General features: G+C 35.9%; 1 protein-coding gene across 2 annotated transcripts in view; it reads right to left on the reverse strand.

The window, feature by feature from the left end:
- SMC5 (structural maintenance of chromosomes 5) overlaps positions 1-25,674 on the reverse strand; it is a 103,485-nt gene that overhangs the window by 2,688 nt on the left and 75,123 nt on the right. The window contains exons 17-24 of one of the 2 annotated variants that reach the window (XM_063081015.1): positions 25,354-25,476; positions 8,202-8,327; positions 5,351-5,395; positions 4,826-4,921; positions 4,097-4,201; positions 3,762-3,881; positions 982-1,161; positions 807-902 (exon numbers count right to left, since the gene is read on the reverse strand). In XM_063081015.1, the coding sequence (XP_062937085.1) occupies positions 807-902; positions 982-1,161; positions 3,762-3,881; positions 4,097-4,201; positions 4,826-4,921; positions 5,351-5,395; positions 8,202-8,327; positions 25,354-25,476 (891 nt within the window). The remainder of the gene's footprint in view (positions 1-806; positions 903-981; positions 1,162-3,761; positions 3,882-4,096; positions 4,202-4,825; positions 4,922-5,350; positions 5,396-8,201; positions 8,328-25,353; positions 25,477-25,674) is intronic. The other variant, XM_063081016.1, reaches the window with a different exon arrangement.

Genomic DNA, 25,674 nt, shown 5'->3' on the forward strand with positions numbered 1-25,674 from the left:
AAACACATCTCAAGCAACTTGTATGGTCAGGCACTGTGATAGACTGGTAGCCTGAAAAGTATATAACAGGGAGGTTTGTTTAATAGGCCAACATGCTTTGGTAAACAACAGGGTATTGGCTATTCCACAGAGCATCTATAAAAATTTGAATTTAGGATGGTCTCTTCAACAATATTTTTCATGAATACTTAGTTGTAAAAGGGAAAAAACCTGATTATATTAACAAACACATCTTCACATAAATCTGTTTTATAATTCATCCACAGCACTAGATTAACAAAAGATAATTTTCCATTGCCATAATTCTGGATTATGGAGAATTCTCTATAACGATAACTGTTTTTACCAAAGTTAATCTGTGAGTAGAAGATGTTGGGATACTTATGATTTCCTCTGGGCTAGGACAGTGGCAATAGTGAATAAAGAGAAGGGCAGTATGTGACAAGGTGGGCCTTTCTGGGAAAATGGAGAGGGCCAGAATTCTAGGGTTCTATTCCCGAGTCAACTTTTAGTGCTAAAAGAGTAACTTTTCTGGAAGAGGAATGAGTGCCAAAAGTGGAGAGGAAATCTCAGTTCTAGAACATAATGATATGCCTCCTACATTTCTTCCTCTGATAACAAGGCTTCTGATTAAGTATGTCACTGGAACTTGTCCCTTTTATTAATTTAAATATTACTGTAATCTTCTTAGTTCCTTTTTTGGGAGTGTTCCTGCTCATATGTATGTATTGGGCCAAAATCTGCTATATGATTAAACCACAGGGACTTCTGAGTATATGAGCACTTTTAGGTTACTTATTACCTACCTTTGGTGTAATAAAAAAGTACTGTGATGTGTTTTCCTTACAGGCAGTACTTACAACCATTTCAAACACTCTCCGTTCATTAATTGGATCCATTCCCTAAACAACGACAATAATAACGATTACATTTATATCTATTACAGGATATAAGACCCAAGTAAAAGAATAATCACTATACCTGATTGATTTCATCAACTACTCTGAATGGACATCTATTAAGTTCCTGAAGTGCCATCAAGTATAACATGGTAGAAACACTTCTTTCACCTCCACTTTGATGATGAGGAGTTAATTCATGCAGTTGAGTACTACTGCGAAATTTGACTCTAATTCGAATTCCATATTTATCATAATCTTCCTATAAAACATTTAAAAAGGTGATGAAAGATGACAGTATTCTCTGCTAACTTCCGTCTAGTATTTGAAAATAGATAACTGAGGCTGTTCTAAGGATTTCTTAACTGCTCTTATCAATGGCATTTCTAGGTCAATCAGGTTCAGATTTAGCTTAAAAAATGAGATGCATAAGTTACTAATTAAAAGTTAACTGTTTAATGAGTAGAGCTTTTTGTCCTAAGACACCACTAACCAAGAGATATAGTCCAAACCACATATGCAATTTTAATTTTTCTAGTAGTCACACTAAAAAAAGTGAAAAGAAATAAGTGAAATCAATTTAAGTAATATATTTTATTTAATCCAGTATATCTAAAATACCATTTCAACATATGTAATCACAATATAAAATATTAGTAAGATATTTCACATTCTTTTTTATACTTTTTGAAATCTAGTATGTATTACACTCTCAGCACCTTTTTCACATTTCAAGTGCTTAATACACACTCTAGTTTGTGGTTAGTATTGCCTGTATTAGAGAGCAGAAGTCTAAGATTGACAGCAAGAACTCTTATAAAAATGTAAATCTCTTTAACCACAAATATAAGCATTCTGGTAGGCTGTCAAATTTCAGAAATACCACTTATAATGTTTGCCCCACAAAAAACCAAACTAAAACAAACAAATGACAACACAATGAATCTTTAATGAATTTGTTTCCCAAGATTTACTTTTTAACTTACATACTACATTTCTTCAGTAATAATTTTATTAACTATGTTTTTTTTCTTTTTTTTTTTCTTTTTTTTGGACCAGTAAGGGGATCACAACCCTCAGCACGGTGTGGTCCGCACCATGCTCAGCCAGTGAACGCACTGGCCATCCCTATATAGGATCTGAACCCGCGGCCTCAGCGCTACCAGCACCGCACTCTCCCGAGTGAGCCACGGGCCGGCCCGACTATGTTATTTCTTAACTATACCAGCTTTGTTTGATTTACCAGAGTTTTGTTTTTGGCTCTGCCACACATTCTTGGTCTTTCTGTCTCATTTTAGCTTCTTCCATCTCACTGGGTATAAAGAAATCTCTGGCTAAAGAAGGCAGTTCTAGAACAATGAGGTTCTAGAACTCATTTCATAGGGCAGAATGGAAGCATTCCAAGGGGGAGGCTGAGAAAAAAGGTAAGAATGTCCACTTTCCAGGAGTCCAAAGCTAGGTAAGAGAATTGCACTAAAAAGATTGAGGAGAATCATCTCTATGGTAGTGTAATTATCATTTAAAACACAGAAAAGCTGTCTAAAAGAAACAGCATATGATAAAGTTACAGTACTGTGTAACAGGACCTAGATTAAAGAAAGGGATTTCTATAACAGGTCAAGTTCCACAACCTTCACCATGCTTACTTGATCATATTTATGCCTTATCTGGTCAAGTCGTTTGATAAAGATACTGCAGCTACTTTGAGTTCAACAATATTCCCAGTAATCAAATTTATTTAAGAGCTTAGGCTCTGGGATCAGGTCTGGAGTTTGATTCTTTGTTTTACCTTTAGTAAACTTAAGTTTCAGTTTATTTATTCATAAAATACAGTTGATAAAAGTACCTGCTTCATAGGATGGTTATGAGGATTAAACAAGATAAATTTAAAAACAAATTTAAATTAACAAGCACAATGTTGTCTGATACAAAAACAGCATATTAGAAATTATTATTGTTACTACAACACATTCCTTAATTCTAACAAGTCCAAAGACTGTGTAGATGACAATTTTGTGGTAGAGCCTAATATCTTAAACATAGAACTTAAAAGTGAAATAAAGCAGATGAAGGAGTCATCGGGCAAAATTCCTAAGGAGAAAATGGTGCTATCTTAATTTATAAATGTAACATATATGCAAAACTGCACACATGCTAAAATGAAAAATTGTTGAGCCACAAAGGAAAAGGATTATTTTCTTTATAATTCTTTACTGCTTTCTTATTAAAAAAATTTAATTAAAGAAAACTTTCAACACTGAGAAAATTAGAGAGAACACTAAAATGAGCTCAATATACCATCAACTAGCCTCAACCATGATCAATACATGGCCAATCCTGTCTCACCCTACTCATTCCCCTTCCCAGTTTTTTTGAAGCAAATCCCAGTGCATCTCTTTACATGTTTCTTAATGGAAAATTTATTTTATCCAAAATTGCAATGCACAAACTGACAGCTCAAGACATTATTAGCACATTTCCCAATATTTTCATTCTTGTGAACTCTTAAATTCTTGACCAAAAAGAAATCATTGATATATACTATATTTCAGTTATGTTTGCTGATCTGTTTATGGTTCTTCTAACTTGGGCAGTGGTAGATGTATAAAGCAATGCATTTATTCAATACAGCTGAATAACCATTACTCGGAATGGACATAAAGAGTTAGAAGGTTAATCATTAATCTCAAACATCATCCCCCCCACCAAATGACCCTGATGGAATTTCAAAGGTAGTTGTTTCCTCCTCTTGAACTTTTCAGTAAGTAAAATATAATTCTAAAATAAATAAATAATTTACATGTACTTTAAGCACATAATTAAAATTACTTGGCAAGAAATATATTTCAAACGCAATTTTACCTCATTTTCTGTGTGGAGATCAACTTCACCAGCACACTGCATAGAACTAAAAAAATTGCTGAATTTTTCATTAATTTTTTCTACCAGCTCTTTTAAAGGATTAAGCCACCTTTCTTTTACCTATAAATAAAGGCAATATAAAAACACAATTTAAAAGAAGTATTATTACATTCTGATATACAACTTTACATAAAACAAATTTTGTATCACTATCAACCTGGTCATGGGAACACACTTTTTCTCTTAGGGAGTATATCATTCCCATTTTGCACTGTTCTACATTCCATATCATTAATGATAAGCATATGATGAAAAGATAAAAATTTAAAAATTACCTGAGAAATGTCTTCCCTATATTTATCCAGTTCAACTTTCTTTCTCTTTAGTTCCTCAGTTAACTGCTCTATTTCTTCTTCTCTTTTTGTGTATTCCTCAACAACCTGGCAGGGAAAAAAATATTTCTTTACGATAAATCTACCAAACGATAAAATTATACGAAATTTTGCATCAATTAAAACATTACTGAAAAACGCACTGTTTGTATGCAATTAATTTATGTTCTTATTACACACTGAAAGTATCATTTTTTTATCCTTGAAAAAATAGACACTGCAGTATTTCAGGTTAGCCCAACTATTCTTTTTATAAAGAAAGGCACAGAACACTGTGTTCCTTAGGAAGAATCTATTTAAAATTCTAATAGATTCAGAATCTGGCATTTAAGGCACATTGTTCCTGCTGTCTAGCTTATTATTACCAAGAGCTCTAGTACAGAGTGGGAGGCAAGTACTGGAAGGAAGAGAGAGAGAGAGAGAGAGAGAGAGAGAGAGAGAGAGAGAGAGAGAGAGAGAGAGAGAGAGAGAGAGAGAGAGAGAGAGAGAGAGAGAGAGAGAGAGAGAGAGAGAGAGAGAGAGAGAGAGAGAGAGAGAGAGAGAGAGAGAGAGAGAGAGAGAGAGAGTGTGTGTGTGTGTGTGTGTGTGTGTGTGTGTGTGTGTGTGTGTGTGTGTGTGTGGAGTGTGGTAGTGGTGGTGGATGCAGAATGGCAACAGAAAAAAGAGGCATACTGTAGGATTCAGTCCTGTGAAGCAGGAAGCTCTTGATCTTTCTTCAGTTAATAAAGCATCAATTTCATCCAATGTGTTTGGAAGATCCTGGAAAGCCTAAAGAAAAAAATTGTCCATCATTAACAGATATAATGACACTAGTTTCATTCAAATAGTTAAAAGAAAAATAATCCACTGAGTAAGTATCTACTATCTGTTCAACAGCATGCTAGCACACAAGAATACAAAGGAATTAAAAACAGGGTCTTTTGCCTTCAAAAGGCTTATACTTTACTCTAAAAGAAAATAAAATGTATACACTGGATAACAACTAAAGGCAATGTATTGATGTTGATTATTAAAATAAGCAGTACATATCATACACAGACTATGGAATTTAGAGGAAGAAAGTATCAGCTCATGCTACAGGAGAGTTAAGAGAATTTAAAGGCCTAGAAGTCACTTCTGAGCCTTAAAGCAAATGGCTAGGGAAAAGCAAGGCAGAGGAGAGATAGGAACTTGGAAAAAAGAATGAGCACTGCATACCATGGGGGGTGAGGAGTTGTGTCCATTTGGAATGGTGGGTACTTGCTGAATTGGTAGAATGGGTCCAGAATATGTGGGGCATTGAAAGAGAGCAAGAAGTTAGAACTTTAAACTGTACTTATGAAGAACTACAAAAGCATCTTAAGAATCCAATTACTTTGCAGCAGAATTTTACCATCTTCTCTGTCCATGCCATAGAAACAAATTAGAACAGATACTTTCCTATGAGGGGAGGCAAGCAGTACACTGTTTTGCCCAGTGCAACCTGCAAAGTCTATATAGTACAAGGGACAAAATGAATCTTGAAACCCTGAAAAAGATCCTGACACATTCCATTAATTTCTTAATCTTTTACGTTTTTTTTTTAACCTTTTAGAAAGCAGTTCAACTTCTATAGACCTTCAGATATTCAGTATGTATAGTTGCTAAATCTCTGACTTGTCCACCGAGCTTTGAGCTCATGTGTCCAACCTTTATTTGATATCTTCACTCGACTCTAGTAGGAATTTTAAATTTAAGATGGTGAAATAGTATCATTTCACCCACCTTCCTCACCACTTTAAGCAAAGCTGTTTCTCCTTCAATCTTCTCCATCTAAGTGGCATCATCATGTGTTCAGGTAAAAAAAATTTAAGGGTTCTCTCTCTTACCCTTCAATGTCAAATCCACCAGCAAGTCCTGCTGGCTCTGTCATTAAAAGATACCTCAAATCTGTCAACTTCTCTCTCTCTCCAATTCAAAGCAATACTTTCTAAATGGTCTCCTTGCTCCCATTCTTCTATTCTACTCCACATATAGAAGTTAAGAGTGATCTTTCATTAACTGAAGTTAGTAACATCACTCCTGTTTAAAATCCTCCAGTGGGTTCCATCTCAAAAAGAATAGAACCCAAACTCCTTGTATGGTTTGTAATGCCCTGCATAATCTAGCTTCTGCCTTCCTTTCTGCTTGGACTATAATTTTTAGCCCCACTGAGATCCTTTCTGTTCTGAAACATGACAAATATACTTCTGTCATATTTCAGATGCTTTGTATGAGCTGTTTTCTCTGCCTGGAATACTTTTCCCTCCCGTGTTCACTTGACTGATTTCTTCTCTTCATTCAGGGCTTATCTAAAACAGTATCTTCTCAACGGAGCCCTCCATGACTAACTTTCCATCCTCAACAATCTACACCTTTACCTTGTTTTTTCTTTTTAGCATCTTTTGCTATCTGAGATAATCTATGTGTTTTTTGATTTGCGAGTGTATGTTTTAAGCCTACAGCGCTCGGTATTTCCAGGCAGTCTCCCACCTAAGTACTAACCAGGTCGGACCCTGCTTAGCTTCCGAGATCAGATGAGATCAAATGTTCAGGGTGGTAGAGTCGTGGACTGATCTGTTTTTGTCTGTGCCATCCTCCAGACTAAAATATAAGTTTCAGCAGAGAAGGAAGTATGTCTGTCTTATTCAATGCCTGACATACATAGTTAATCAATATATTTTAATGAATATATTAATTATCTTCTAATTTTGGTTCTTTCAAAAATAGTATGACTTATCAAGAATAAAATCCCGCTACTTTCCGGAAAAAAAAAAAAAATTAGTACAGATGTTGTACAAATATTTATTTATGACAATGCCATATATTGTGGAGAAGTTCTATTCTATTTTTAGAAACAACAAGCTCAATTTGTTTTATGAATATCTACTGAATTCCTATAATGTAACCCAAACAAGTCAAATCCATTCTCTGTGGTTTCTGTGTCTGATATCATAAAATAAAACCTTTGAAGATATGAAAACTACAATCCAAATTAGTCTTTCTTCTAGTTCTGTTTACATCTTTAGTAGACTACTTAAACAGATAACATCTGAAAATAGAATAAAAAAAAGGGGTGTTGGCCGGTTAGCCCAGTTGGTTAGTATGGTATTGATAACAGCAAGGTAAAGGGTTTGGGTCCCCCTACCAGCCAGCCGCCAAAAAAAAAAAAAAAAAGAATCCAAAAAAGCATGCAAATACCAGATATTTTAAAATTCACTTTCTAATTTTATTTTGACATAATTCTAAATAGGTATGTAGGCAAGGTATTATCCCCACTTGTCAGATAAAGTCTAGGGTCACAGGTGTACGTAATTAATGGTGAAATGTAGACTAAAGGACAGTATCTCCTAATTTTACTGAGTGATATATCAGCATGTAAGATATAATAGAAATAACCCAGCATGCTGCAGAGGCTGCTGCCCTTGGGAAGCACTGTGAAGATGCCTTCATCTCTTCCCTATCCCCAATGTACCTGATGGTCAACTCTCAAAAAAAAAAAAAAAAAAAGCAAAGAAAAGAAAAGGCTCTTTTCTCCTTTCCCTACTGATCGATATTAGCCCTAAAGATTCAGCTCCCACTGAACCCTAATTAAACATCCCAATTTCCAGGAAAACATTTTCATTTTGCCTTTATTTGTCTAAATATCATCCCCTATATACTGTTCCATACATATCAATTATTGGTACAATGTTTTCATAAAAAACATATCTCCCAACTGTACCCCTTCAAGGTAGTCAAGAAGAAAAAGTCCAATTTTGTTGGAAGATTAAATGTTATGGTACCAATTATTTTGCAAAGTGATACCCATGTTTTAAGAATTATAGTACAAAGCAGTAAGATTGATTTGGTGACCAAATTTGAGTATAGAAGAGAAAATCTGTTAAGCAAAATTACTTTATATTCATATTCAGTTTTAAGATGGGGAAAAAAATCCCATATTTTTTATGACATATCATGTTTTCCACTGCCTGTTACTATAAGATACTATAAGCTTAAAAATAATGTGTTAAATATGGCAACTGTTGCATTATATACTTTTTATACTTACTGTCTGATAGTCTTGAGGAACAGTCTGCTCGGCACCAAGGTTACATACTTGCCTAGCTCTCTTCATAAGTTCCTTGCATTTCTGCAATAATCTCTGTCTACTTTCATCCAACTCAATGAAATGTTGCTATTACAAGAAAAAGAAATATTTTGAAATATACATGTTACTGTCAAATCAGAGGGCTGTTTTGTTAAACCAACACATCACATCAAATAAACTACTGAAATTTGATAATGATAACTAAATCATCTGAAACCGTATCTCAAACCATGACTGTTTTTATACTCTGGTTTCTCTTCAGATCGCATAAATCTTTCGCCTTTTTTCAAACCATGACTGTTTTTATGGTAAAGATTAAATTTGAATTTACAACATTAAAATATATCAGCACCTTAATAACCTGGCATTTCTCTAATCCATAAAAGCTCTAAAATTTAAATGTAACTGCATTTTTCTGAAAGTTTCTTAGCCATATATAATTATACTCTAATGAAATTTGAAATACACATTACATGTAGGCTTCATATCAGAAAACAGAGCACCCAAATGTAGTTAAAACCTTTAAATCATGTTTGATAGTTTTCCAAGTGCCTATTCATGGATCTACTAATTCCTTCACCAAATAATTACTGAAAACCTATTAAACGCCAGTATCACATTCTGCATTGAGCATAAAAAGGTAGATAAAGAGAAAGATACATCAAGTCATTATAACTTAACAGGTATTTACTGAATGCTTACGTGCTAGGCCCATGGCTAGGTGCTTCACTCACTATCTCTTTATTTCTCATAACATCGTACAGTAATACTGCCCCATTTTGCACACTTAGGAATAAAAAAGACTAAAAGAAACTTGTCTGAGCTCACACATTTAGTTAGAAGCTGTCATGATTCACATCCATGTCTGCTTATAGGACACATGCTCTTTTTATTATAGCATAATGCCTCTCAGTGGGAGCAGACTGGACAGAGTATATGTGTGGGAGAAGGGATGCAGGAAGGTTAGAATTGTCACAGAAGCTATGATAACTGAATAGTCTTAAAGGACAAGTAAGAAATTACTAAAGCAGCATCAGTAGAGGACATTCCAAGGATAGGTGATTAGGAATGTAAAGTCATGGATGCTTCAAAGACCTGCTTATTTAGGGAACAAGTAATCTAATATGGCTTGGGAAAATCAATTTGTAAGGATGTAAAAGACCAGAGTTGGCAAGATAGGCAAGGGCCAGATTGCAAAAGTTTCATGCATGACGAGGAGGGCATTTAATCCAACCATTGTTATAACCTAAAAGTTAATTAATTCAGTTCTCCATCACAATCTCAAAGAAATGTGTTATCTCTTTTTTTAGCTGTGGCTCAGAGATATTAAGAAACTTGTCCAAGGTTATGGAATTAGCAGGTGAGCAGGTTTTTGAGAAAGAATACAGGTCTAGTTTGCTCTTTCCACTAAACCTCAAACTTTGTTCTACACACAATAAAAACCTGGAAGTGGGGGTTTGATGCCCTACTCAGAACCCAGAACTATTTGATTAACATCTCTGGGGCCGAGGCCTGGATATCTTTTTGTTTTTGGCAGCTGGCTGGTATGGGAGTCCAAACCCTTGACCTTGGTGTTATCAACACCATGCTCTAAACAAATGAGCTAACCAGGCAACCCCTCAGGTGATTTTTATGTACACAAGTTTGATAGCAAATAAACTAAACCAAGGCAATCGTTATGAAAAGCAAAAGGGTACCTACTTGACTGAACTGAAAATACAAGCGAGCCTTTATCCTAATCACTTAGTACTATGATTTCTCTGAATGAATTTCTCAGTCCCTACAGCCTGAGAAAAATAAAAGAAATGTTAAAGATTCCCAATCACCTCTACTCTGTTCTCTATGGACCATTGTACTCAGGCAAATGGGAAAACAAAGGACAGCTGGATAGAAGCTTAACACTCCCAATGTCATCTATTCCTGCTTCCTGTTCCTCTGGACTTTGCTAATGAAGTGTTAGAACATTATGGGAAAGAAATATCATGTAGTTGACTATCAGAAGCTCTGAACACAGGCTTAAAAGCCAATCAATAGTTTCCTTCTGTCTGGTGGCTTATGTCTAATAAATTCTTTATCTAAGAAAATGTTCTTTCTGTATAAATGTGTTTGTGACACCTTTTCACATAGTATTTTTTTAAAAACTACAATTTTTGCTGAGTTTTTTGGGGGTGTGAGGGAGGAAAAAAGGAATATACAATAAAATAAGGATGTTGTAAAGTCTGGCTAGTGAAAAGGTTTTATTTACACTTCTGCTTAGAGTCTAGCCTTTGACAGTTAAGAGAGTAGAAAATATTTCATCTGTTCAAGACCTAAGAGGAGAAAGGGGCAAAATTTACAAACAAAATGTTCCTGTTTACCATTTCAGAAAAGATTACTTTGTAGGTATATATGCCCGAAGAAATTAATGAGTATTACCATTTCTCTGAAAGTCCTTTGAGAAAGTTTAGCTGTCATGGAAATTATATAGAAATACCTTGAACATTAAATAAGGAAAGGCTTTTCTAAGAAGGCCCTCTTGTGGAAGAAATAAGAATTATTCACAGGATTTCTTATTAAAACTGTTTTCCATTTAACAGTTCATTAAAATAAGAGTCAAACAAAATGAAAAACATTTTCTGTATGAACAGAATTAAATTAAGTTCCAGGTACCACAAACTTTTACTAAAATGCTGCTGTAAATAAAGCATTTACAGCACAAATTTAGGAACATTTCTTCCTAAATTTCCCTTTAATATAAACATCAAGTTTCATTCCAATTTAACTGATTTCAAATTCATGTTAACTATAAGTTTTAGTTTTTAGTTACCAGACAAAATATTTATTCAAGAACAAGAAAATTATTTAATCATTAATTTTTAAAAAGTCAACTTGAAATTTTCATGTCAAATTTGAAATTTAGAAATAAGTGGTATTAGTTGATTTTTTTAATACACAAGACTACAAGTTCTATTTCAAGTAATTTAATCATAAACAATGAAGGCAATAACACTATTTACCTGTTAAATGTTTTTTTACTTTAAAATTACGTATATTTCACTTAAGTAAAAAATATCTCCGCTGAAATACAGTGGGTTTTTTTGGTTTTTTTTGTGGGAGAGGGGTAAGCAAGCAGGTAGGCAGAGGAGAGGTTAGATGAAAAGCACAGAATTCCTAAATTCAGTATTAGGATAAACAAAAACAATTTTAACAATTTCCAATTCTTATTCTCATAACTAATACAAGGGAACTTCAAAAAGTTTGTGCAAAAACATATTAAAAGATACACAAATCTTTCCATGAACTTTTTTTTCCTGGTGGATACCGTGATGTATTATTTATTTATTTATATTACTTTTTTTTTTTTTTTTTACACTCTAAGATGTTGCAGAGGTGGAGAGAAAAAGAGGGAAATAGAGTGGGAGGAGGAGGAAAGACGGAGGGCATGGTCAAAGCCCACTGCACCCCCCTCATTCTGGCAGGGGAGACCAGAGGGCTTCCAGCAGCAGCTCAGTCACTGCTGGGCTGGATGCAGATATCAGAGAGGTGTGGCTGAAACTCTTGGCACCCCACCACCCTGGCTCAGGAGCCCACAGTGTTTTTGGTGGCAGCTCGGTAGTCACCACCGTGCTGATCGCAGATATCAGAGGGGCATGACTGAGGCCCTTAGCTCCCCACAACCCCAGCTCAGGAGACTTGGATGCTGCCTACAGCAGCTTGGTGGTCATTGCTGGGCTGGTTGCAGATTTCAGGGGGTGTGGCTGAGGCCCCTGGGAGCTTCCTGCAGCAGCTTGGAGTTTGTTGGTGGGCTGGCTGTGGATGTGGAGGAGGTGTGGCTGAGGCCCTCAGCTCCCCACCACCCTGGCTTGGGAGCCCAGGTGCTTCTGGCGGTGGCCTGGTGGTCATCGTTGGGCAGCATGTGGTCATCAGGGGAACAAGGCTGAGGCCCACGGCCCTGCCCCGTCCCCAGCTTGGGAGCCAAGGAGGCTTCCGGACCTTCTAGGTTTTACAGGTATTCTTTGGTGGTGTTAGACCTTTACCGGTTAATATTTGTCTCTGTTCTGTGGGTATTTTGTTTCTTTTTTTCAGTTCTGTGTCGGATTATTCACTGTTTTCACTACTTAAACTCTGCACTGGAACTAATTTGTTGTCCTTTGCTTACTTCTAAAACGGAGGAACTTCCTGTAGGAACCAGCACTTGGGCCCTGTGGTCGAACTAAATTGATGCTTTACTGCTGATTCCCCGGGGAAGACTTATTGTGCAGCTTAGGTTTTAATTGTTGACCTTGTAAGCACTTCTGAGTCTTGTGAGGATTGGTACACTCTGGTCTGGGCCTGAGTCTTTTCAGCAAACTGCTCCCCCTGCAGTTCTATATTCCTGACCAGTCTCCACCGAGTGGTCCTGTCCTGATTGGGGGGCAGATCAGCTGTCCGTGCTGTGCCCCAACGTTCCCCTGATGGGCCCATCTCCCCCACCGCCCATGCTGCAAACACTTCCCATGGGACCGGCCATGCGCTGGTCCCTTGTGATGACTCACTGACCTCTGAGTGGCTCCTTTTTTCAGTTGTTGTGGCTCCTCGCTCCTATGTGGCTCCACAGGAACCCTGTAGTGGTCTTGCTGGCAGGATTCTTCTCCCCTGCTGCCTCCAAACAACTTCATACAAAGGGCACAGCTGCAGTTTTTGCTACCTCTTGCTCCTTGCACTCACCAGCTCCAGGCTGGAAGTGGCCGGGATTCAAAATGGTAGGAGAAGTCCTTTCTTTCTCTCATCGTGGTTTCTCCCACCTTCATGTACTCCGTAGGTCTCTACTCAACTCTTCCCCTGAGCTCTAGTGGCCCCAGCTTGAATGTCATTGCTTTTTAATAGTTATAAACTGGTTGATTTGGGGGAGAGAGCGACTCTGTGGACCATCTATTCCTCCATCTTTTTCAGAAGGCTCTTTCCATGAACTTTTTGATGTACCCTCATATTAGTCCTGACATAAATCCATAATTTTTAAGAAAACACTGGCTTCACGTTAGAAAGCACACAAAGCATTTTGATGTATATTATTAAACTGAATATCACAACATCCCTGCAAGTTAGGTTTGTATCATACCTATGGCTGCAGATAATGATTAAGCTTGGAGTGGCTAGAAGACCTGCCCATGGTCAAAAACAAAGCAACCAATACCTATATGTCCACCTCAGTATATGGATTCACAGGTATCAGTTTACCAACCTGTACTAAAAATATTCCAGAGGTTAGTGACATTACCAAATGGAGGCTCACAACCATTTGCCGTTCTCTGGGGATGTTTTATAGGTCTAGAACTCTGTTGCCATATTTACCTTCCTAAAATGTGAGGAAGCTTCAAACTGCATAGAGGTTAGCAACATCTAAGTCCCCTCATGCATATAATCCCTATTGAAATTTTGTGTCAACCTTCTTTTGTGTACTTATTTTCATGATCAGGGTAAAGGCCAAAACCAGAAGTGACAGTAATGGTTCCTCAATGCAGCCTGCCATTTATCCAAAGGGACAAGTAGACTAAAAAATAAATGATTTCTCCTTGGTTCAAATGAAGCTGGATGGCAAAAAGAGATAAGACAGATAAGAGCACATGCAGGAAAAAGGCAGCAAACATGAGAAGATAAAAGAGAAAGTGAGCTACCCTACACCTACTCTACTATATGCTCTTCTTTTGCTCATCATTCTACGCTACTTAAAATTTGTGGCTGATGACTATGGTCAGTCAGCAACAAACATTTCTCAAGTATACAGCACAAGAAACAAAAGAGGGCTGACCAGTTAGCTCAGTTGGTTAGAGCACAGAGTTGTAAAACTAAAGTCAAGGGTTTTGATCCCATACCAGCCAGCCACCAATAAAAAAAGAAATAAAGGAAAGGACCTTACAAAAAAGGGTTGGTAAAACAATTATAAATAAAAAATATTTAAGAACTTTCAAATCAACATATAAAAAAGGGAAACAGAATGGTGTAAAATATTGCTGAGGAAATTATAAAGTTAGGAGTAGTAAAAAGTAAGATTAGTATGGAAAGTGGTGTGTGTGTGTGTGTGTGTGTGTGTGTGTGTGTGTGTGTGTGTGTGTGTGTGTGTGTGTGTGTGTGTGTGTGTGTGTGTGTGTGTGAAGGAGTGGTGTTCTGGTTTTAAAAGCAGCAATGGACTCAGACTGACAAAAATGAGAAAAACAATATGGGAAAGATAAAGAGGTAATAATAAGTAATGGTAAAACGACAACACCAGAACAGCCAACCAAGGTTAAAAAAAAAAAAATAGACCCCCAAATGGGAGTATATATTAGACTACTATAAAGCTTTCAATCACATATAACAAATATTAGAAAACTATAGATTTCTAAGCAGAATATAAAAAATAAGAACAATTTTTCTGGCAGTTAAGTGAGTACAAAACTTGTAAAAAGTAAGGTCATGGCTGCTAGGACTTAGGCCTAGACTGGGTAGTAGCCACGGAAGTAGAAAGAAGTGAATTACTAATTTGATAATGGTTGAACTGGGTAAAGGACATGGAAAGAAAAGAACAAAAACAAAAAGAATCAAAATGTGCTACGTTCTTCAGTTAGCTTTAAAATTAAGCAAATGAGTTGAGAAATTATGCATTATTAAAATATAATTAAAATAATACATAATGAGTTGCTTTGACTATTTGTGCTTTCTGGATAACAAGGATGAGCATTCAAGTACAGAAATTGTCACTTTAAATTTGTTACGATGTACTTTAGCTTAGTTGTAAGAGGCTGAGAACTAATCTAGAGGGATAAGAGACTAATCAAAGTTTATTTCTCTGGATAGTATAATGTGGCCGTCTTTGTAAAAAATTAATTAGTAATTCAAAGATTGAAAACCAAACCTTCTCCCAAGAAACTTCTCTACTCTCCAGAAACACAGCATTCAGCTCTACTCAAAATAATATTTGTGCTACTAGGGACAAAATAGATCATAAGAGAACATCCTGTAAGTTTGCACCTAATCTCAGTACATCTATCTGATCTATTAAATCTGCTGGAAGAGCAGCTCTCACTGTCAAGAGTGTGTTAAAGTTTAGGAGAGTGCTTACTCCAGAGCCATTATGATTTCATGATACTGTTGAAAACATGACACAAACCCTTAATTTTCTATGAAAAGTTCTTAAGAACACTCATTTGAAAATAAAACTTCAGGCACCACGTCCAAATACTGTATTGTCATGAGTAGATCTGAAGCTCCACATAGCATCTGCACGATGGGTCAACTTCTTCATGAAACCTCTTCTATAACACCATTTCCTAAACTGAACAACCACATTCATAGGCTCAGTCAATGAAGGAGCTTTATACCATAGGCTCTACAATTATTTCACCAACAGAACAGATGACTGGCAGATGACCTTCCCTACACGTTCATGAAATAAGTATTGAGAGGTTCTCCTCTGGTAGCTAGCTCCACATCCAGTCCCTCCACTCCCCACTCCCATATAGGTCCTATCTTTGGTTTTTTTGGCTGGATTCCTACATTCTACATATTTAGAATGATTATTGCTATTCTTGTTGCCTTCTCTCCTTTTGGGGGGGTGCGGGGGAGGGGGAGAACTCTCCTGCCTTCCATGCCTCTGGCTTTTCCTTCAAAGTGAACTAACCAATACTAGTATATCAAACCTACCTTTCAGGTCCATTTGGCTGTGTATTTGTGCCTACATGCTCTTAATTACTTATCCGCTAGCAAAATTGCTTTTTTCCAGTTTCTTCTAGTCATTAGCTTTTTCAGGAAGCCAGAGGGGTTGAGGAAGCTAGCTTCAGACTAATGAAGCTGCTACTCTTCTCTGATTTAATCTTTCCATTCATCTGTGCAGTCCTATATCTATCTTCCTAAACCTATCTTCTAAGGATGCTTTCCACAAAAAGATACCACTACGGCTCACTTTTATGTAACAGATATGCTTCTGAAAAATTAAATGTAGAGTGAATCATGTACATACCACTGCCAGAGAGTGATAGACTCTCGGGAAGTAGAAGAATGGATGAGGAAAGGTACAATGGGACTGTGAATACATAAAAAGATTTAAAAATCTGCGACAAATACGGCTAAGTGTTAACATCTGTTAAACAAGGGTAATGAACACATGGACGATATGTTACTCTTCATACTGCTGTATATATTTAAAATTTCATACTTACAAATATTGGGAAAAAACACTTTGGTGAAACAAATGATAAACCCTAATTTAACTTAAGGTTTCTTCTTAACTTTTTTCAGTTTTTTTCTTAACATTTGGGGTATAACTGATGAACCATAAATTGCACATATTTAAAGTATACCACTTAATGAGTTCTGACAAATATATACACAAGTAAAACCATCACCACCATCAAGACAATGAGCAGCATATCTATCCTCCTTAAAAGCTTTGTGCCCCTCTGTAAATCCATCCTGCAATACCATCTCCAGGCAACCACTGACTTGTTTTCAGTCACTAGGCATTTTGCACTTTGCAGAATTTTGTATAAATGGAATGGTATAGTGTGTAACCCTTTTTGGTCTAGCTTCTTTTGCTCAGCATAACTGAGATTCACTCATACCGTGTGTATCAGTAATTCATTTCTTTTTGAGGCAGAGTAATATTCAATTGTATGGATATACCACGATATGTTTAACTATTCAACTACTGCTGAGCATGTTTCCACTTTTTAGCTACTACAAAGAAATCTGTTATACATTCATGTACTAGTCTTTCTTAGACATATGCTTTAATTTCTCTTGGGTAAATAACTAGGACAGAAATGCCTAAATCACATGACAGATGTATGTTTAGTACTTAAGGAATTCCCAAATGGTGTTCCAAAGTTGTTATAACTTTAAATTCCCACCAACATTGCATAAGAATTTTAATTTTCTAAATCCTCACCAGCACTTTGGTATTGTCAGTCTTTTTACATTTTAGCCATTCTAATAGGTCTATGGTGGTTGCTCATTGTGGCTTTATTAAATCTTCCCTATCAATTAATAAGGTTGGGCATCTTTTCACATTTTTATTTGCTATCCATATACTTTCTTTAGTATGTTGAAACCTTTTGACCATTTTTTTTCCCACTGTGTTGTTGGTCTTCTTTGTATTCATAGTTTCAAGAGTTCTTTTTATAGTGACCATCAGGGGTTAGCAAACTTTTTCTATGGGGCCGGCCCCGTGGCTCACTCAGGAGAGTGCAGCGCCGAGGCCAGCGGGTCCCTATCCTATATAGGGATGGCTGGTGCGCTCACTGGCTGAGAGTGGTGCGGACCACACCTTGCCGAGGGTTGCAATCCCCTTACCAGTCGGAAAAAAAAAAACAAACTTTTTCTATGGAGTCAGTAAGTAAATATTTTAAGCTTTGAGAGCCATATATGAAGATAATTCAAAAAGTTCATGGAAAGATCTGTCTTATCTTTTAATTCTATTTTTTTCCACTAACTTTTTGAAGTACCTTCATACAGTCTCTGTCACATATTCTTCTTTGTTGTTGTTTCTTTAACTCTTTAAAAAATGCAAAAACTATTTTTAGTTCACAGAAGCTTTACAAGAACAAAACCTTGTGCTGAATTTGGCCTCCAGGCATAGTCCCCTGGGACTACATACAAGTCCTTAGTCAGGTATATGTTTTGCAAATATATTCTCCCAGTTTGTAGCTTATCTTTTCATAACAGTGTCTATAGAAGAGCAAAAGAAAATTCTTTTTCCATTGAATTGCCTGGGTATTTGCCAAAAAACAGCTGACCATACAAATGTGCATCTACTTCTGGATTCTCTATTCTGTTCCACTGATCCACATATTTCTGTTTTATAATGTCATCTTGATTATCACAACCTTAAAAGTCTTAATTATATTAGTTAGCATCAGTCCTGCAACTTGTTTCACTTCGAAGTTATTTTTGTTCTTCTAAGTACACTGCATTTTAGATTGTCAATTTCCACTAAAAACCCTGCTGGAAATTTTACTGAATCTATAAATTTGAAGGAGAATCAACATTTTAACAAATCCTGATTCTTTGATCCACAAACACAATCGAAGTATTTAATTTCTCTCAGCAGTTATCTCTCATCAAAGTTTTGTAGTTTTCAGTACATAGATCTTGTACATATATCCCTAATTATTTTGTATTTTTGATTCTATTGTAAACAGTAGTTTTTAAGTCATAATTTCCAATTGTTCACTGCTAATAGATGAAGCAACAATTGATTTCTATATTGAACTTATATTCTGCAACCTTGCTAAAATCACTGATAGTTCTAGCAGTATTTTTGTACATTCCTTAAGATTCTCCAGAGATGATGATGTTTGTTTGAAATAAACAGGTTTCTTCTTTTTCAGTCTGTATGCCTTCTTCTTTTTCTTTCCTTATTGCCTGGCGAAAGCCTCCAGAACAGTGTGGACAGAAGGGGTGAAAGTGGGCATATTCACTGTTCCTAAACATCAGGGGAAAGTTTAGAGTCTTTCACCATTGAGTACATGAGCTGTTGGTATTTTTTGTAGATGCCATTTATCCGGTTGATAAAGTTTCCTTCTATTCCTAGTTGCAGAAAGTTTTTACTGTGAAAGGTCTTGCTTTTGTCAAGAGGGTTTTTTTTGCATATATATTGAGATGATCATCTGGTTTTTCTGTTTTAGTCTGTTAATATGAATTATATTGATGAATTCCCAAATGTTAAACCAACCTTGTATATCTAGGGTAAAATTCACTTGGTTAGGATGTACTATCTTTTTTATATATATTGTTGGGTTTGATTTGCTAACATTTTATTAAGAATCTTTGCATCTATGAGGGTACTTCAAAAAGTCTGTGAAAAAATGGAATTAAAAGATAATATGATGAACCATTCCATAAACTTTATGAAAACTCCTGTTCACGAGAGATACTGGTCTGCAGTTTTCTTGTCTTTGGTTTTGATACCGGGTAATGCTGGCCTCATCCACTGTGCCAAGAAGTATTTTCCCTCCTCTACACCTTCTGGAAAACTTTAGATAAAACTGGTATTAATTCTTTAAGTGCTTGGTAGAAATCACCAGTGAAGACTCTGGAACTCGAGTTTTCTTTGTAGAAAGGTTTTCAACTACAAATTTAATTTTTTAAAAACTAAATACAGGGCTATTTGATAGTTCTGTTTGTTTTACATATACATCCATTTCATCTAAGGTGTCAAATTTATTGGCATAAAGTTATTCACCATATTCTCTTAAAATCCTTTAATGTCTATAGGATCTGTAGTGTTATTCTCTCTCATATTGGAAATTCCCCTTTCCTGCACATTGTGGTCTGGAAACTCCAGGCAGTAATCTGAGACAATCATAGGGCTCACCTTGTTTTTTTCTCCTTCTCTCAGAAATCACTGTCCTTACTCCCATGTTTATTGCAGCTCTATTGACAATAGCCAAGAGTTGGAATCAACCTAAATATTCAACATTGGATGACTGGATAAGGAAAATGTGTTATATTTATAAAATGGAATACTACTCTGCCAGAAAAAGAATGTAATACAGTCGTGAATGAACTTACAGAAAATTATGTTAAGTGAAATAAGACAGGCACAGAAAGAGAAATGCCACGTGTCCTCATTATAAATGGGAGCTAAAGACAGACAGAAAGAAAAAAAAGATGGACAGAAGGACGGAAGGAAGGAAGGAAGAATGAAAGAAGGAAGGAAGGAAAGAACAGTCACAGTAGCACATTGAACTTTCAAAAGAAGAGAACAGAACTGAGGTTACCAAAGGTGGGTAAGGGATGGGAGAGGGGGGAAAGGGAGGAACTGTTAAAGGGTCCCAAAAATCAATTACATTGTATAATGAAGAATATACTAATTACCCTGATTTGAACATCACATATTGCACACAGGTATTGATATTCAATGCTATACCCACACAGATAGGTACAGTCAACTATGTTCCAGTAAAAAATAAATTTAAAAAAAAAAGAAGAAAGAAATCACTATACTGTGCTACCTGTTGTCCAATGTCTGAAAATCAATTCTTTTTTCTTTTTTGTCAGCCGGCTTATAAGGGGATGCAAACCCTTGACCTTGGTGTTATAACACTGCGCTCTAACCAACTGAGCTAACTGGCCTGAAAACCTTGTTTCATGTATTTTGTCACATCTTTTAATGGTTTAAAGTGAGAAGGTAAATATGGTCCTTGTTATTTCAACATGGCTGAGAATGGAAGCTCTCTTTTTATTATGGATAATCTCAAACATATACAAAATTATAGAGGCCAGTATAGAAAAACCTTCATATACCTATCACCCAGCTTCAACAATTCCCAACTGAGGACTAATACTATTTCGTCTATACCCCCTCCCGACATGGTCCCCTCCCCAGATTATATTGAAGCAATCCTAGACATCCTATCATTTCCTTCATAAAAATTATAGTAATGTATCTCTAAAAGATAAACACTTAAAAAATTCATAACTATAATAGCATTATTATACCTAAAAATATCACAGTAAGTCCTAATTATCAAATATTGAGTAAGTATTCAAATATCCCTGTTTTTTCTAAATTTTTTTTTACCGTTGCTTTGTCTGCATCAGGATCAAAATAAGCTTCACACATTTATTTGTTTAATGTATTTCTTAAGTCCCTTTATATAGGTTACCCCTCCCTATTTTCCTTGAAATTTATTTTAGAAATTGCACTGCCCAGTAAAATAGGCACTAGTCACATGTGGCTATAAAGCACTTAAAATGTGGCCAATGTGACTGACAAATGGAATTTTAAATTTTGACTTAATTTAAAATTAAAGTTTGATACTTGCTCCAGCTATTGAAAAATGTCAGAACAATCTGGGTACACAAACCTACTTTTTGAACTATAAGTTTTATAAAATCGAAATATAAATCAAGTTTTCTCATAAAAAATTTATCATCTGACTTGAGATGTATTTTAAGTGTAAAATAAAGTATTTTGAAGATAGTATAAAAAAGCAATATAAAATAGCTCATTAATAATTTTTCAATATTGATTACACGTTGAAATGATAATATTCTGGATATACTGAGTTAAATAGGTTACTATATTTGATTTCACCTGTTTCTTTTCACTTTTTAAAATTTGGCCACTAGAAAGTTTGTAACTACATATACAGCTTGCAGTATTATCTGTGCTGGACAGTACTGAAGTAAATCATTTGTCCTACAGAGTTCTTTACATTTCAGATTTTGCTGATCGTACTCTTGTGCTGTTATTTAATATAGTTTGCTCTCCTGTTAACTGGTAGTTTCACTGGCAGTGTTTCTTAACTAAGGACAATTTTGCTCCCCAGTGTACATCTAATGTCTAGAGACATTTTTGGTTGTCACAGCTGGGGTGTGTGCACTACTGGCATTTAGCAGCACAGCCCAGGAATGGGGCTAAATATTCTACAATGCAAAGGACAGCCTTCCACAAAAAGAATTATCTAGTCCAAAATGTCCGTAGTCCTGAAGTTGAGAAACCTTGTTTGAGAGGATTACTCAGATTGAAATTTGATTTTTTCACAAGATTATTCCATAGGTGGTGGAGTATCCTTTCATCAGGATACACATAAATACCTGGCTGTCTTTTTGTGCTGTTAGCAGCTAATGTAATACACTGCTTCATTAGCAGCTGCAAAGCGGTGATATTCTCATACTATAATTTCTTCTTCATTTATTGGCTCAAATATTTCTCTAAAGAGAAACTTCTGCTCTTCATTTATTTGTGTATCCTAAATAACAGCTCACAAAGGAAAAGGCAGGATAAATGCAAAATTCTCTATTTACCATTTTTCAAAATAATGAGTTGGTTCCCTAATACCCTCCAAAATGACCAATATTATTTTTTTAGTACTATAAATTTGTGGATTTAGACATTTTTGATGCATTTCCATCTATTATCCCTTCATCTATGGCTAGTAGGAGATTCTTCATGTAGGTTCCTGAGTCCCCTTAATAACCAAGTCATCTTTGATAACTTCTTTGCTTTCTGTTATGACAAGATGATCAAGGCTTATCTTACATACACGTGTCTTTCCCCTGACCTGAGATCAGCTATTTCTCCAATGGGACACTTTAGCAGAAAATAGTACTGAGAGGCCATAACCTGGTCTTTTCAGTAGACAGAAGCAGAAAAAAAATTTTTTTTTCTTTTAGAGAAAATACATTATGAGTTAATTCTAATTCAAATGAAAAACTTCAAGGTTTTTTTAATCACTTATCTTCTTTGTTTTGTATCTGAATCTCTGTTCTTTTGTGCTAAAAATCCTTATGATATTAACATAATAACTTATTTGTTTTACCCTATAATATTTTCAGAATAACATTATAAATATTGTTGTTAACACTATTGTTACTGAAAACAGCACAAAATTGTTTTTGTAATTCTTTTTTTTTCTTGGTGGCTAGCCAGTACAGGCAGTTACTGTGTTTTAAAGTCACTTGGAATAATTCTCTGTGAGGCTATACTTATTTTTAAATAAGCAAACATACAGACACAGTCATTACTTCCCCTGACCTTTCTTGGAAAATGCTAAGTAACATACTATATATATTTTTCTCTTCTTTTTTTCACTCAACTATATATTAGATATCACTTCATGCCAGGATATTGAGATAGTCAAGCTTTCTTTATTTTTACTTGCATGGTACACTTATGCCTATTCATTTATTTAACAGCTTTCATGAGGTATAACATAAAATTAACTCATCTTAAGTATATAATTCAACAACTGTTAATAAACTTGTAGAGCTATGTAATCATCACCCAAAAAGTTCCCTTGTATCCATCACCCTTTTATTTTTTGCTGGCTGGCCAGAACAGGGATCAAACCCTGCACCATGCTCTAACCAACTGAGCTAACTGGTCAGCCCCTCCCATCATCCTTTTAAACCTTTCTGAATCTCTTTCTTTTATATGTACCTCTCATATTCTGCAAGGTATTGGAATTTATCTCAAAAAAATATTTTTTTTAACAGCTGAAATATATCCATTTACATTTAATAATATGATTTATGTTCGACCTTAGTTCTGCCACTGTTTTATGTCACATTTATTTTTGTGTCTCGTATATTTGTAAATAAAATACTTAATCTTTTTTTTTTTTTTTTCTTCAAAGATGACCAGTAAGGGGATCTTAACCCTTGACTTGGTGTTGTCAGCACCATGCTCACCCAGTGAGCCAACTGGCCATCCCTATATGGGATCCGAACCCGGGGCCTTGGTGTTATCAGCACCACGCTCTCTCAAGTGAGCTACGGGCTGGCCCATAAAATACCTAATCTTTACCTATGTGATATATCTGTTATTGCCCTGCCTCCCATCTCTTTTCTTTGTATATCTTTTTGATATTTAGGAAGGCTTCTATTTTATTCAACAGGTCATCTTTGTATAAATATCTTAGATATAATATCCTTATGGCCTTAATAGTTTTTTGGGGAATACTGTCTATTGGTTCCCCACCATAAATAATATTGAAATTTCCCTTCATTTCCCTCTCCCAAAGCATCTAATTTGAAGTAATATCCTTTTATTTCCTGATAATACCTATAGGACAATCAGTCAATATATTCTTTTTTTATTTATACTGTCTCCCTTCTTCCATTATCAGAGAATTGTGCTTTAGCTACACTTACAACCACATAGTACATATTTTACTGTCTCCCTTAACTATCACGTAGCTCAAGTTCCCCTGAGTAAGAAGTTTTGTTCTGCAAAGGTGTTTTAGTTGGTGTGAGAATTCATAGGGCTGGAACACCCCAGCACTATCTGACCTTTTCAAAGTCTATAAAGTCATCTCCCAGTTTCAGCTGCTCTCAAATTTGTCTGCTGAGCTTTCTACACCTAATGGAGCCTCCTGCTTTTAGAGATGAAAACCTGTTGGCAACTTGATATTTGGGTTCTCTGAGCTTTCCCTTGCTGATACCATGCTAAGGCAACTTGATATTTGGGTTCTCTGAGCTTTCGCTTGCTGATACCATGCTAATCTTGATGCTGCTGCTGATTTATCTCACCACTTGTATTTTGTAGTTTGTGGGTGTTGTATAACAAAGAATTTGACTGCCCTTTGTTCCTCTCAAACCCTTAGAATTGAGTGGTAGGACAGTTGTTGTTATTCATGAGCCCCCTGAATCACATCTGAGTTTACAGTAAGGAAATGACTCAGGATGGGGGTAGGTAATGCCAGAAAGACCAACTGTATGATGAGAGAGTTGGGTCTTCAAACCATATGATATCAGCCCAATTTCCCAAACACTGGGGAGGGGAGTTGGAGATTGAGCTCAACCACATGGCCAATGATTCAATCAACCATGCCTATGTAATGAAACCCCAATAAAAACCCTGAGCACTGAAGCTTGGTATGGCTTCCTGGCTGGTGAACACAGATGAGTCAGGAAGGTGATGCACACTGATTCCACAATAAAAAGGTACAGAAACTCTAGTCAGGGCCCTCCCAGACCTTGCCCTATGTGTCTCTTCATTTGGCTAGTCCTGATTTGTATCCTTTATAATAAAACTATAATCATTAAGAATAATGTTTTCCTGAGTTCTGAGTTGTTCTAGCATATTACTGAACCTGAGTGGGTTTTGGGAACCCCTGAACTTCCAGCCGGTGTCCAAAGTAAGGGCAGTCTTGTTTGGGACTGTGCCCTTAGGTTGTATGGTTTGATGCCAACTACAGGTGGTTAGCATCAAGAGTACTGCAGTACACCAATACACCAATACGGATAACACGGAACTGAGTTTTGTTGTACTATATGCTGTCCACGGGTTTGCTGTTGCTGTAATATTATCCTAATTGCTTTTCTGTTTTGGGGAAAGGATTTGGAGATTTCAAAAACTATGCCACCGTCACTATCATCTTGTTGCCAGCTCTCCTTTGGCTTTTAAGTTAATGTGGTATAGCACATTTACTCTCTTCTGCACATTACTTCAGTATGTATCACATATTAACAGAAGATTAAACTGTCAAGATTATTTAGCCACTCTTAAGTGTTTCAAGTATTGCTTCCTCATCAGAGGGATGCATTAAATATGTAAATTAAATACTAAATAGTAACAAAGTACACTTTGCAAGTAATGACACATGATATTTGTTTTCAAACCAGTCTGAGGCTGGAACCCCAAAATAAAAAATGAAGGCAAAAATCTTACCTCTGTGAGACGTAGTTGTGAAGATGCAGCCACATAATCTGATTCTAATTTGTTCTTCTCAGAGATCACTGTAGTATTTTGAAGAATTAAATCTACTTTTTGTATATGCAAAGAAGTACAACTCTAGGAACAAAAACCCCTAAGAGTTTAGTTTTTATGTTAATTATGTTTTAGAACTAAGAAAAAGAATACAATTTATGTTGTAAAGCCAAGTTACAAACCATGAAAAAATAACATTTTTCTATAGTGACTGACACCTCTATTAAATAGTTCTTACAAGAGAATTTTTTTAAAGGTGTTTTCCTGTGTATTTAATAAAGT

This window comes from Cynocephalus volans, chromosome 16, assembly GCF_027409185.1.
Source record: "Cynocephalus volans isolate mCynVol1 chromosome 16, mCynVol1.pri, whole genome shotgun sequence".
NCBI lineage: Eukaryota > Metazoa > Chordata > Mammalia > Dermoptera > Cynocephalidae > Cynocephalus > Cynocephalus volans.